Source organism: Clytia hemisphaerica, unplaced genomic scaffold, assembly GCF_902728285.1.
Source record: "Clytia hemisphaerica strain Z4C2 unplaced genomic scaffold, Clytia hemisphaerica genome assembly, whole genome shotgun sequence".
In the NCBI taxonomy this organism is placed as follows: domain Eukaryota; kingdom Metazoa; phylum Cnidaria; class Hydrozoa; order Leptothecata; family Clytiidae; genus Clytia; species Clytia hemisphaerica.
In genome coordinates, this window is record NW_027104234.1 from 311,946 (window position 1) to 326,549 (window position 14,604).

General features: G+C 36.2%; 1 protein-coding gene across 2 annotated transcripts; it reads right to left on the reverse strand.

The window, feature by feature from the left end:
• Positions 1–3,494: 3,494 nt before the first annotated feature.
• Positions 3,495–12,827, reverse strand: LOC136816015 (uncharacterized). 2 transcript variants are annotated; one of them, XM_067072438.1, is made up of 15 exons: positions 12,481–12,827; positions 11,852–11,914; positions 10,950–11,117; positions 10,442–10,584; positions 10,007–10,106; positions 9,054–9,286; positions 8,637–8,852; positions 8,347–8,484; positions 7,555–7,818; positions 7,022–7,122; positions 6,428–6,458; positions 6,002–6,115; positions 5,642–5,770; positions 3,839–4,034; positions 3,495–3,641 (listed from the first exon to the last, which is right to left on the reverse strand). In XM_067072438.1, exons 1-15 carry the CDS (start codon positions 12,796–12,798, stop codon positions 3,516–3,518), a joined length of 2,340 nt encoding a protein of 779 aa, XP_066928539.1. In that variant the 5' UTR covers positions 12,799–12,827; the 3' UTR covers positions 3,495–3,515. The 2 variants fall into 2 exon arrangements, with proteins under 2 accessions (XP_066928539.1, XP_066928538.1); XM_067072437.1 differs by having other exon boundaries at positions 3,501–3,641; positions 10,950–11,120.
• Positions 12,828–14,604: the final 1,777 nt, after the last annotated feature.

The following is a 14,604-nucleotide window of genomic DNA, read 5'->3' on the forward strand; positions in this document are numbered from 1 at the left end:
AAAGATTGATACCATCGGATGGAGCATGAAATTTGAAACGAAAATATACACCACAACAAGTCTTGTACTCATTGGGCATTAAAATATTAGTTCTATCATGGCTTGACGTCAATCTTTTTTTCCTAGAAAATTACAAGAGGGTATGAAAAAGTCAGATACAGTCACCATGGAGACTCGCATGAAAGGTTAGTACTTAAAACATACAAACGAACTTCCGCAACTATTTCTTTGTTCGAGGATCGCTCCTCCAAAATGTAGAATTGAGTTGTTTTTGATTTCATTTCTTGTAAATTTAATTGTTGAGATTTCGTAAACTGAGGCTCAGCATATGATTAGCCAATGTTTTTCGAGGTTTGCTTATAAGCGTTATGCTTCTAGAAAAAGAAATTTTCAATTAGAGCGAATTATGATATCTTGTACATGGAATTTAAAGAAAATAAATCAGCGCGAACAATGTCAATATCGGGTACCTAATAAGCGTCCCCCCTCTAATTAGTTTTTCGAAAATTTTCCACCCAGGACATTCTTATTCCACCCACCCCGCTTATTAGGTACCGGAGAGTAGTGTTGGTAAATCGAATGTATACTTAAGTAACAACAAAAAGGAGATTTAAAGTTTTATTTTGTCTTTTTTTAGAAATGCAAACCGAACTGCAAGATACAAAGAGATTACTAGTGTAAGTGCTCTTCATGTTACCGTAAGTCTGGTTATAAGGCGCAAGTCTGACATCAAGTCTAAAATGAAAAATAGTCCAAAGCACGCATTGTGCATTAAATTTTGATTACTTTGCTAAGTACAACAAGTACAACTTATGATTTCCTTTTTGAGAACTAACTCTATTGGTACTAATTTTCTGTTTTGGGTGTTTACCGTGAGAATTAGCTCCGCGAAATACGATTTTATTTGATTTCGCGGTTTAGCCATTTTGGTGTGTTTCGCGGAATTTAACTTCGCGAATTACGCCCAAATTCGCGAAATTAAATTCTGCGAAAATTTCTTCTCGCAAAAATTTCTTCCTTTAGTGAACTTCCGGGTGGTTCTTTTGGATTAAAGATATTTGTTAAAAAGTTTTTGCCGAAAAACGTCTAGCAGTTGGTGTCAAGAGAGGAAATAAGCTACTCAAAAAACGCCAATCTCACGCCCTGGCACTGCGAAATTGATTTGCCAAATTTAGCTTCTTTAACCCTATTAGCCCCAAGCTTTTTTGGCTTTGGTATCCCCAGGGGGGGGTAGAATCTACCACCCTCGATTATTTTTGATCTAGAAGAGCTATGGTCATGAAATTTGGTACAGATGTTCTCCATCATGAAACAAATTTCCAGGAAGAAAAAAAAATTGATGACGTCATTCAAAAACCGATGACGTCATCACAAAATTTCCACTTGTCGGAAAAAAGCCCAAATATATGGTTTACTAAACTGTCTATTACAATCGTACCAATAAAGATATTTAGATTCTGTTTAAAGATTCAGAAAGATAAAAGGTTGTTCTTTAACATAATTGCTGGTTTTAAGTTTTCCACGAAGACTTTTTCCTAAAATCTATGCTGAAGATGAGTATAATTTTCAAAATTTGATGACGTCATAAATGATGACGTCATCATTATCAAATTTTTTTTTTCAATTTTTCAAATTTATATTGTCAATGCCTATCACGTGTCAAAATTTGAAAATAATTGAATAAATAGTTCAAAAGTTATCAGCACTTTAAAATTTTGAGTTTTAAGCGGTTTTAGCTGGGTTTTATGTCATGTTTCACAATAAAGCCATAAAACCTGATCTGAGCAACCTATAACCCTAAAACTTTGCCCAAGTACTCTTAATAAGATTTTGTTAAAAGTCAGAAAGTTTCAAGTCGTTTAAAAAAATTTTCTCAGAGATATTCACAAAAGAACTCCAGCGTGGTAGATTCTACCCCCCCCTGGGGCTAATAGGGTTAAGGTTTCTTTCAAATCTTGCTTTCTTCTACTTGGAATGTCAAAATCTCATTGATGACTTTTCTGACCTCTTTTGGCAATTTCATTTTGAGCTATAATCTAAGAAAACCATTTCTATATCTGAAAACTTTGGGGGACTGAATTTGGCTGAAACTTTGCACACTTGTTGATATGTACTAAATAATAGGAGTAGATTCATCATTCATTATTTCGATTTCTTTTTCAGAGAATTGATGGAAAGGCTCCCGGCTGCTGACAAGTAAATGGAGCATTGTGAATAAAAGTCGAACTTTCAATAAAGGCCAAAAAGACCTTTACGAAAAAACTTTCGTTATTGTTAATCGAAATCATTTATGTTCGTGCAGTTATATTGAAAAAAAATAAGTCGGATATCAGCCTTCCTTGGCTAAAACAAGATTCGCTGTCTCGAAAAAGGAACAGCATTTTTTTCTAAGATGCTTCTTGCTTGTTTATAAGCATACGAGAAAATCGGTTCGAGGCTCAGTATGCTTAGCAAAATCTCATTTCCACCCTCAATTTATGCTTATTTATATGCTTAGACTTCTTTTTGTAGATTTTCTTTTAATTTTTAAGTAGGAACATTGATTCGGCTCAAAAAATTACAGTTTTGTGTTGTAATTTGGCGCCTTAGGAGAAAAGCTGCACAATTTTTTTGCATTTCAACTATGCTTATTTTTTACCGAGTTTGAGCCTGCTAAGTATGCTTATAAACATTATGCTCACAAAAAAGAGTGTAATGTGATTGCTTCGCTATCTCATCTTTTACAAACATACATACTATTTTACTTTTTAAACTCTTCTATGGTTCATTGTGCCTAGAAAGTATTATCACAAATCATTTGATTGATTTTTAATGTAACAGAAACACTTTTAGATAATTTTGTATTGAAATATTTTGTAAGTTTTATCTTTATTTTTTCTACATACACAACTTTTTAGTTTTTTAATGTTTTCCTTTTAGCAATTGAAATTTTACTTTATTTTTTTACCTTGCAAGATTGTAGCTTATTAACAATATATTTAAGAATGAACGAAAAAAAATCTAAATTCGAATGATTACAGTTCTTATAATTGTTTGTATTAATTTTGCAGTTTTGGAAAAGTCTGTCCCAAAAGTATGGAGCCACGATTTCTCAGCATGTATTACTTTAATGGGATTAATTTTCGCGGTTATTTTATTTTGGTTATCATCCGCGAAAATAAGTCCCAATGGAAACCTGAAAATGTCTTATCCGCGAAAGTATTTCGAAAAAAAATAAAATATGCTTGACTTTTCGCTAGAAAGATGTTCTTGAGAGGAATAATCTAAAAGATGAAATATATTTGAAAAGTTGCAAACTAAAGAATAAAAATGAAGATTTTTTCTACTTGTTCAAAAATTGTGTCAGACTTTTTAGAACTTTTAACCCTTGCTGATTTCTAATATGTATAGGCTAGAGTTTTTATATCATTCGTAGGCCTTTGTGTATGTTATTAAAGGCGTATGGCTTGAAAGATTTTATCACCCGAGGAACTCAAGTATTTTCGCTTAAATATTATCTTTCTATTTCATAAAAGTTATTTGTTACAATTTTCTACATTATCGTTATTTTCATTCTTATTATTGTTGGTCAGAAGTTTCCGAGACACCAGCCACTCGTTGATGTTGTTCTCTGATGTGTCAACGATGTGTTTTGCGAAGAACTGAAATGAAAAGGTTTTCATAAAAAAACACTAATGATTAGGTTAATTCAATTAGCAATGAAATTATCCATTTATAGATAAGTTAGACTCTTCAATCTTTTCAAAAAAACAATCTTAATAAATCTTAATCTAAATAAAAGGTTGAAACACAACCACACAGTTTTGAGATGATTTTTTTCGAAAGTATGTCTCTTTACCTTTGCCGCATCTTGCATTGGAACTTTACAAATTTCGTACGCCGGTAGCGATAAAACCAACAAACACAGTTTCGCTTTCAATACAGCTGAGCCTTGAGTATCCACGTATTTTCGCAACTGTTGAAATTTTGCTCCCATACCAGCGTCGTTCTTTTTGATACCAAGTTCTTTTTGTTCCATCTTCAAAAGTTCCATCCTGAGATAAAAGCAATCATATAATCAGATAAATATCACCAGAATGAGGATGTACAATCCTGGACATAACTATTTGTCACTCCCTCTCCCATCTTCAGTGTTAATTTGGAGTCAGTGGGGGAAGGGGGAACTCAGCATAGGGAAATGAGTAGTCAGACGCAATTCTGTCAACGATTGTAGTACGATTGAGAATAACTCTCGGGTACCTAGCCGGGGGGGGGGCGCTAATTAATTTTTTGAAAATTTTTCACCCAGGACATATTCCAATCCCCCCTCCGCTTATTGATTTTTGGGAATTTTTTTTTGAAATTTCCCTCTTTTGCTCTAATTCTGCTGTATTAATCTCCTTTTCAAAAATAGTCGAACGTGCGCAACGCACTGGGCTCAACTTCAGTGGCTTTAAATTATTCATAGGCCCAATTGTAGACCCCCAGATATTCACCCAAGGAACAAGTGTGCAAATTTTCAGCCGAGTCCGACCATTTTTGAAGTCTCCAGGCTGCCCCAAAGTTTTAGCCTCGTTTTGGCGAAAAACTCGTCTTCAGGCCCCAAAAATCTAAATAAAAAAAAAAAAAGTGTGCCAAATTTCAGCCAAATCCGACCATTTTTGAAGTCTCCAGGCTGCCCCAAAGTTTTAGCCTCGTTTTGGCGAAAAACTCGTCCCCAGGCCCCAAAAATCTAAATTTTCAAAAAATGAAAAAATGCCCCCAGATATTCACCCAAGGAACAAGTGTGCCAAATTTCAGTCAAATCTAAGCATTTTTGAAGTCTCCAGGCTGCCCTAAAGTTTTTATGACAGACAGACACACAGACAGACATTGTCAGATTGTAGCTCAACTGAAGTTGAGAATTTTCCACCCAGGACATTTTTATTCCAACACCTCCCCCTGCTTATTAAGTTTTGAGATTTTTTCCATTCCCTCCGGCTATTAGGTACCCGAGAGTACTTCCTGGAATTTTATCACCACTATAAATTATGAGAATCCTTACCGAATTTAAGGCTATTTCCATTCCCATTGGCATTCAGCTCCCTAGTAATTCCCCACACTGACTGAAATATTCTTATCATCCTGATTCACTGAGACAGGGGTGTCAATCTTTAAATTGTAACAAGAATTTTCACAATATGTGACCTTTACACCTTTATTCACGAATTGTTCCACTGCAATGACTTTATTAAGCCCACTTGTCTTTGTTGGATAAAACGTTACCGCCCGAAGGTACGAAATATCTGAACACAGATTTGAAATTTCTTTTTGATTTTTCTTCAAGATTTCAAAGTCTTTACTTTTCTAGATTACTCTCCTTAAAAATATCTTTCCAACGGTGTATAGCTTTTTTATACAACATAAAACATGCTTAAAAATTGTCAAAAAAGTACAGTGCCCAGATACTTTTGAGACAGACTCTAAGTATTTAATTCTAACTTTTGTAACACCAATGTTAAATCGGATTATAAATATAGATTCTTTTGTAAAAAATGACAAAAGATCGAAAAATATTGCAAGGGTGTATATCCCGAATAAGGGCACAAAGGAATATGTGAGGGGTGTGACAACCTCTCCTTGCAAGAAGAATCAACTTCTTCAAAATAAAACATTTCCATACCATGTGGGAGGTCGTGCACTTTCTGCATTGATCAGTTGTCTCCATTCTTGGACACGTGTGCGCATGCGCTTCAAATCTTGTTCTTTCAAATGTGTCGCAGCGATCGCATCGTATTGCACTTGGTAAGCACTAAAAACAAAAGAACCTTGAAAAAATAAAAACAGTCACAATAGGCATTTTCATAAATTACGTCACGAGCAACGCTCACCTCATTTTTATAATATAGCTTAAAAGTAATTAATTCCCAGAGGTATTTGTTATAAAAAATCTAGCCCTGCATGCATGCATTCATTTATTCATTCATTACAGAAAGCCCGTAACATCTAAGAAGGATTTAAAAAGTAGAATTTTTCTTCATACTCTGCTCTATTGATTAATTCTTTTTCCACTTTGTCAGCATATTTTTTCTTGGTCTTCTCAAAACCGTTCACCAAACTGGACAAAAGTTCTTCGTGCTTTTCCGAGGACGATTTTCTAAAGAGAGAGAATCATTTGGTCAAACCGAATACCAGTATCGGTACTCAGATTTTGGTAGGTGGTGATTAAACTAAAGTGGAAGTGAGCCACTGTTTAAGGCAAAGTTTTGTCACATTTTTGGTCACACATACGTCTTTTAGAATCGAACACCCCGCTGATGAGGACTTTCCTGCAATCGCATAGCATAATTATATAAACTAAGAAATCACTCGTGCGCCACAAAGAAAAGGTCGGAAATTTGTTGAAAGATACATTGATCGCAAGCGGAATGCGAAATTTCAACAAGGATGAAAAATATTCACAACCTACCCTTGCTTCTTTGCGTTAGCGTTCTGTATATCTAAAAGTGAGTTAAAGAAAGACTAAATGAGCGTCATTTTAGCAAAGCAATACCGATTTAAACTATGCATGATCAATAGGAAAGTTTTTACACACCACTTGCTCACAATCCAAGTGAAACTTTTTCTCTCAGTGGGGATAAACATTTCTATCGAAATCCAAATGAGGATAGAAAATCTATTTTTCAAAAAGTTCAACAACGTCAACAGAGATGGTTTTGGAGTGCAATTTAAACCGCCTAATTTCGAATGGGAATAAAATCGTTGAGGAATTTCTTCCACCGGGTAAGATTTTTGGCAAGTTTTTGCAGTTGGTCATTCCGTTTTGGGTTTGTGACACAGGGTCGTTTTTACAAATTACTATCCTGAAATCTGTTCTTCCTGGAGCAAATCAATTGTACAAAGGTGTCAATATCCCAGACAGAACTTAACTTTTCGAAATCGAATGCACGATTATATCATATCATCGATTATGAAATCGTCTGAATCGCAAACTACTACTCTACAAACCACACCGAACCAAGATTAAATTTTAAAAACCAACCAAACGGTCTGAGAGACGAACCTTTTTCATTGATATCGCGTTGATGACTCTGTTGAATGATTTTTTGCCACAATGGAATGTTTTCAGTTGTTTGTTTCGTGTTCCACGTGTGTACGCGTTGCCTGTGAAAAAAAGGGTGTTCGGGCTATATAAGTTGATACTTCTAGGCTAATATATACCGATGCCTATGAAATAACTCGATTAGAAAACAAACGTATGTGCGGACAAAGTTTTAAGATCTCAAACATTGCACAGAAAATTTATCCGAATTTGGTGCGTTTTTTTAAATTTTCAGTCCATGATCAAGGGCATAATGGTTTATAAATGTTCCACAATTCTGCCTAAAAACTTCGTTTTTCTCACCATCTTATTTATACCGACCCTTACATTGCACTTTGGGAAGCCTGTAAAACTTACCCTTAAAGACCACATCCAGTAAAGCTTGAGTGCCCAGCCCATTCTAAAATGTCTATTACAAGAGTTCATTCAGTCCTGATTGCTCTTGAACTGAGCTTTATTTTCGTACGAAAAAATCAGACTAGAAAATATTTCACCTTTTGAAGCTCATCTGTTGTTTAGACGTGTTCGAATGAATTCCAACTCGAGAGGGTCCTCTCACAAAATTATTATTGACGTCCAGCTGATTTTCAGTCGTCTCATTCTTATTAGCATTGGCCGCTGCTTGACCCCCTGTTCCAGTTGTTGTGGTACCAGTTTCCATAGAAACAAATTCATCCCAGGTTTCTGGTACTCTGTATGATTGTTGCTGGGACATGACGGGTGATTGATTTTTGTTGTGTTTGTTATAGATAGTGATTCTAGAGAAAGAATACGTACATAGTTCAACGGGAGAAGGTCCCACTTTCCGGAAGTAAATCTAGAATTAACTGTATATACATCAGAGACGTACACTAGTCTACATTAGAGAGATTATAAATTACATTCTTAGGGTCATTCTTAGGCCCTAAGAATGTAATTTATAATCTCTCTAATGTAGACTAGTGTACGTCTCTGATGTATATACAGTTAATTCTAGATTTACTTCCGGAAAGTGGGACCTTCTCCCGTTGAACTATGTACGTATTCTTAGGGTCAAAACTACCCAGTCATAGCTGAACTACGCTAGTTGCTCTTGAGATTTCGTAAACTTTAATAGAGCTATAGCTATACCAATCCTTATAAAAATGCTTTTTGGTTTAAAATAAATTTGTTCTTCCCTATGGATGATCAAAAGGCATTCTTTCCGTTCTTTCGCCAACTCCCCTTTGAAAAGACGGACTAGGAAAATAAAAGAATAGGTTTTATAGGTTTTAGTAACCAGTCCTCCTGACAGATATCGCTCTTACTTTCTTCTGGAAGATGTCATAGGGTTGGGACTATTGGAGGCGTTCATTCGGCTGGGCGTTGCGTCTAAAGAGATTGGTGGCAGGGTCTTCGAAGAGTGACGAGCTCTGGCTACATGCCAAAGCGATGGTTGACGTTGTCTAGAAAAAAATTATGTCTTGCTGATGAGATTTTAAATTAAGGATTTTAGATTTAGAAATCTTTGGAAATCATTAGCCGAAGAAACTTATTGTTCATAGGGTCAAAATAAGCTCCAGATCGAATATAGTTATAGAGGTGGAAATACACTTACCTTTTATGACTCATCTGTTGTCTGGACACATTAGCATTCATCCCGCCATGTCTAGAAGGTGCTACCTTCATCCAATTGTTATTCACTTCTAGTTGTTGGTCTGCTGCTGTCAACGGAGTTGCTGGTTCCACTGTGATGAAGTCGTCCACATTCTCGACGTGCCGTGAAAAAGAAACGGGCGACAAACGTCGGTTTTGTTTGGAATTCGTTGCTGTACTGTGGAAGTAAACTTATTTAAATTCTTTGGTGAGGCTCGACTGTTCTCATTTTTCTAGCACTTTGACAATTTGACACCCTCAAATTGTTCTTATCATATTCTTATTTTTTGATTGAAACTAAAACTTTTTATAGAAAGCGTAGTTACTTTACTTCTATTAACATAACTATGGAATGATCGTGATTGGCTGGCTTACTTACTTTCTAATTCTGGGTGTGGCGAGGTTTGGGCTACCAATCTCACTATGGCGACTTGTGCTTTCATGAAGATTACTAGCATGTGGTATCTTCGTTCCGGCGTCTCGGGTTTTGGGCGTTGTGCCATGACTTAACGATTCGTGGCGTTGAGATAGGATGGAAAGACGCCCTGTTCGCCGGTTCTCGTAGAAATTAGAGTTCTTTAAACTTTTCAGCGCGTCCAGTGAGAGAGGAGTCTATGAAAATCAAAGTTATAGCAATTGAACCTGTTTGAAATTGAAAATTCATGAAATGCATTGCGACGCGTGAAGACATTGCAAGGGTGCATATCATGATGAATAATAATACCGAAAATCCACTGCTGTAAATAACACACAAATGTGTTTCACAGCCTTGAAGTAGTAGAAAATTAAGAATTTCAAGTATGTACTTTTTGAGGTACATTTTATTCAAGCTTGTTTTAAAAAAAAATGGTTAATCTTACATCACTATTAGTTCGAGAGCTTTCGGCCTTTTTATTAGGTCATAAGCCTCAGAATTTTAACCATCCTCAACGTGTTCGCCGTATCGAATACTGTCAAAAAAGTTTCATCAGATCGAACACTGGCGGTCTCTTTGATCTCTACGAGCCCAAAAAAGAGGTCAAAAAAGGGCTTAAATCTAGGTCATAAGCCTCGTGGCTGAAATTTTACAGGTGATTAGTACAACCCTTAGGGACAATGAAAATCGTAGAGATCAAAGAGACCGCTAATGTCTGATCTGACAAAACCTTTTTGACAGTTTTCGATACGGCGAACACGTTGAGGATGGTTGATATTCTGAGGCTTATGACCTAATAAAAAGGCCGACAGCTCTCGAACTATATGTATGAAAAAGAAATTAAATTCTATCTTGCACTTTTCCGACCCTAAATTTTGGAAACATTATCTTTATTATTACGACCGATCGACTCTTACCTTAGTTTTGAGATCTCTAGGTCGCATGTTTTGTACAATCTTAAAGATAGTGACTATATTCTCCAATTTCTCAGCGAAATATCGGTAGCTTCTTGTTTCTCTGAAAGAGGAAGTATAACGTGTCCTTTAGGTAGGCTTGAAGAGTTTTTTTTCCAAGGAAAATAATGCGAAAGTCACACAAAAATCCTGAGTTTGATCAGTTTTTTTTAATAACGAATGCGTTGAAAACTACTGCAACTTGGTAGCCTTTTCAAAGCCAAAAAATTATGCTTACACCAAAGAAAATATGAATTCCCAATTTTAGCAATGAAATCAACCTTGGCCTAGGGCTTATCGTTAAGCATGCCGCCTAATTCGAATATTTGGAATATAAAAAATTATCAGAAGAAGTTCAGTTAGTTAAGTAGACCCTAGGTTACGAAAACACAAACTCACGTTTGATTGTCAGTTTGACCATCACCACTTTGTTTCTCATCATCCGTGGTCAAATTGGTTACAGGGATTGAGTTCTTTTTGCAGGAAGGATCAATCATCACCATATCATCATTCCAATCTCTCCCTTGTTGTCGTTCAAGCTCCTGAGAAAAGACGATAAATGGGAATCTTTAGTCTAGACGATGGACTTTCTCCTTTGCCACACTCTAACTTTTGACGAATATTGACAGAAAATCAACTCGTCTCATATTTGGCAATAATTTAGGCCTAATAACAGTGATTAAGTGATTAAAGGAAAGTCTTTTTTGTCTCAGATGGAAACAACCTAGCTAACCAAAATTCTTCGAAATTTGTTGAATTTGGAGATCGAAAAACCTCTTTTGTACCTCGCTGAGACAGGAAACTTTGTACATTATTGTAATAAAGCTAAATTCCTTTTTTAGAGGAACGTAGAAAGATTTTCCGTTGAATCAGATGATTATTTTCATCCAAGAACAAAACAAAGTACCTTTTCAGCGTTTTCTTTGACCAGTTGGTCGGCCAATTTCTGTCCGGCTTTGATGAAGGTGATTCGCTTTTCAGCTCTTCTTAACCTTTCCTTGATCAGCGAAAAACCATTGTCAATATCACGCTCGTTCTTATTCGACCGTGCGATGGACAGGTGGGATGATTTTTGCTGCTGAAAGGGTGATATCAGTAAATGTAAGTAAGCTAAGTAAAAGTAAAACTAAGACTAAATCCTTATCTGAGGAGATAATCTCCAAGCCTGTGGAAAATACAAATAGGTTCTGCTGTTGAAGCGAATTTACATCCGGTAGACTTAGCGGTCTTCGAAACTCACTCACCCACTCACTCACTCTCCTGGCGTTTACTGTCTCTTTAACGGATGATGACATCGATAACAATATATAGCCATAGATTTATAAAACCTGAAGGGCTAGATGGAGTACGTACCTTTGCTGAAAAGTGTGTCGTGGTTAGGTAAGAAATCCTACCTAAGTCACGTGACATTACAATAGAATTTAAGCGCTTTACCAATAAGAAGCTTTCGCGGGTTTTCGAAAACAATAGCAACAATATTTCTTCAGATATTCACTTTTTTTTGCCTGCGATGACTTAAAGTCCGACATCTAGTCCTTGGGGCTTTACAAATCTATGTCTATAGCGGTCTTTTTTATGGGAAGTTTCCTTTATTGCATCTCCTTTATTGTGGCTGTAGATGTCTGTAATGACTGGAAACACCCATCTATTGATTCAACTTTTGGATTCAATCAAATCAAATGACGACTTTCAGTTGGTTAAGACGCAAAAAGCTCCACAACTTGAGACAAACAGAAAGACGTAACGGGAGCGCAGTGGTCCTGATGACAAGTGATTTTTTTCGACCGTGAAATACCCTCTAAACCTTACCTGTTGATTTGCTTGCGTAGTGTCTTTATTTTCTTCTTGACGTGCATTCGAACGGTTTTCATGCTGAAATGAAGATGGAAATGTTTTAGTAAGCAATCAAGCTAAGTGATTAGACTACGGTGCTCAGGTCGTTAGCACCTTTTGAAGTATACTGGATAACATCTCCAGCATTGACTCCAGTTGGGGGCGTACATGAGTCACCTACACAGAAAAAGCGACAGTTTTTTTTAAATAACTGACAAAATCTTAAAATTGAATCGAAAAACCTACAGCTTGTTTCTTCAAACACTGAAACATCGACTTAAAAAAGACTAATACGTCGAAACACCGTTAAACCCGTACGCTACCTAAATACACGCTTAATAAGTTTACATTACATGTATCCTGATTAGACCTTTACCTTATCGGGAAAATTTTCGTCGGGGAAAAATATTCGTCACTTGCTGGTAGTTGGTAAACGCATTTAAGGCCGGGGAAAATTTTCGTCGGGGAAAAATATTCGTCACTTGGCCAAAATTTCGTCACTTTTCCCCGACGAAGTTTTCCCCGATAAGGGCAATTAACTTTTGCTGGGAAAATCGGGATTCTGGGAAATTATACTTAAATAATCTGAAGTAAACGGCCTATACCTGAGTATGAAAACTGTTTCCTATTTCTTTTAAACTACTGATGACTAGTTTTTTATTCTTCAACACTACATTTCCGCATTCCTTGTACTTATAATCGGGCCTTGCAAAAAATCCACAAGATTTCTGTTCCGTTCTTCGTTCTAAGGTTCGTTTCCATTCATTCGCGTCCTTCAGGAACCCGTCTATGGACCTGTTCTTGATTCCAGGGTCGTTAGCACCTTTTGAAGTACCGGATAACGCATTTCGAACATATCTTACAACCTCTCCAGCATTGACTCCAGTATTTGATAAAGGTGTGTTGTTTTGAAGCGTGTACATCGCGCGTAAATTTGTAAAAAAAAACTTATTCAGAGTGAAGACCTTCTATTGAAGGTAACGATCAGAGGAAAATAAAATTGACGTCAAAGATTCATGAGGTGACCACGCCCACTATCTATGCTGTAATCTTCATTAGGGGAAAATCTTAATGTTCCTCCTGTTGCACAATACCGAGTTTATGTATGTGTGTTTTCCTGCGACGGAGACGGTAAGGTTCTAATTTGACTAGATCCTAACCAACTGAGGATGACGGTAAATCAGCACTTTTACCGTCCTCGATTTTGCGGGGCAGAACTGCGGGTTATTCAAAATCGCTTCAGTCACTTTACCGTCCTCAAAAGCGTAAATACATAAACTCGCTAATGTAAAGGCCCGGTCTCAACTTTCGCGCGAAAAGAGCGAAAACTTTTCAACATTTTTGTAAGGTCGGTTGAAAAATGAAGCAATTCCATTGGTCAAAATTGACGTAACGGTTGAAAAAAGTAGAACTTCCTTCAACTTTTTTTTTGTTCGCACAAAACTTTTTTATGACGTAATCTTTTCTTTAGGCAAAAGCGGTTGAGCAAAAAACTGTCGCCCATTTCACGCGAAAGTGGATAACGGCTTTAAGTCTGCGAATATAAAATGTTACTTTCGATATTTAAATTTTGCTGAACATCTAAGTCGAGCGTCGATCAATTCGTCTTTGAACTTAAAAAGCTAAAAAATGCAGGTTGACTCTAAGATTGCATGTCTTACCTTAATTATTGAGGTCATTTTCAATCAGTGAAATTCAAATATTCATCTACAAAAGATGTTTGAAAGGGACATCGCCATCACAACGCGCACTTCATGATGAATTGATAAAAAATCATGCTAGTTTTATCCTAGAAAGAAATTACTCGAACAATGTTTTCTTGAACTTCTTATCAATCGCGGTTAAAATCACTTTCACTCACTTCTCTTTCAAACTCTTTATTCTTTTTAGGATTTGTCTCAGTATGCGTGGAGGAATTTACTTCAAAAACTGAAAAATATGATCATGACTAAAATAAGACTTATAGTATCGTTTGAAAACACCTGTCTGTCGTAAGGAGCTACGTAAAATCTACAAAGACTCTAACGACAACTGATCTTATATCACAATAAAATGTTATTTAAGGGTAACTTAATTCTGCCGACGTTTTGAAAACAAAGCTAATGATATTTTCCACAATGGTCACGTGTCCGGTAATAATAGTAACCTTAGAGAAAGATCGCTAATTTAAGTTCCAGCCACTAAAAGTAGCGGAAGAAATCATAGAAAGAAAAAAATCCAAAAAAACCCTAGACTGGGAATCCATCGTTTAAAACGTTTTTGTTGAAAGCGGGAAATTTTTATGTCGGGATATGGTTAAAATAAACGACTGGGCTAAGGTGGTTTCCGTAGCTTACGGGAGTTCCAGCAGGGCCCGCAGATTTCTGCGGGGCGAGAAAACAATCATATACAACAAAATACATAAACAAATAAAAATTTCAGCCAATGAGAATTTCTAAGTGAAAGAAAGAAAAAAAAACCAAAACAAACCAACAAGACCCCCTGAAAATGTTATCCAAAAACATGAAAAAAGAGAATTTTTATGAAAAGTTTGTTGTGCACAAAATATTCTAGACGACTATATTGATGCTCCTGACAAGTTTTCTACTTCCTATTTTTTACTGAGTTAAGTCGTCTAGCATGCTAGACTAAAAAAACCCCAAAAAATCGAGATAAAATAAGTTGCTTACTCTCTTTCAGTTTACTTCATAACATTTCAAATTCTTTGGGTCACAAATGAATATTGCATC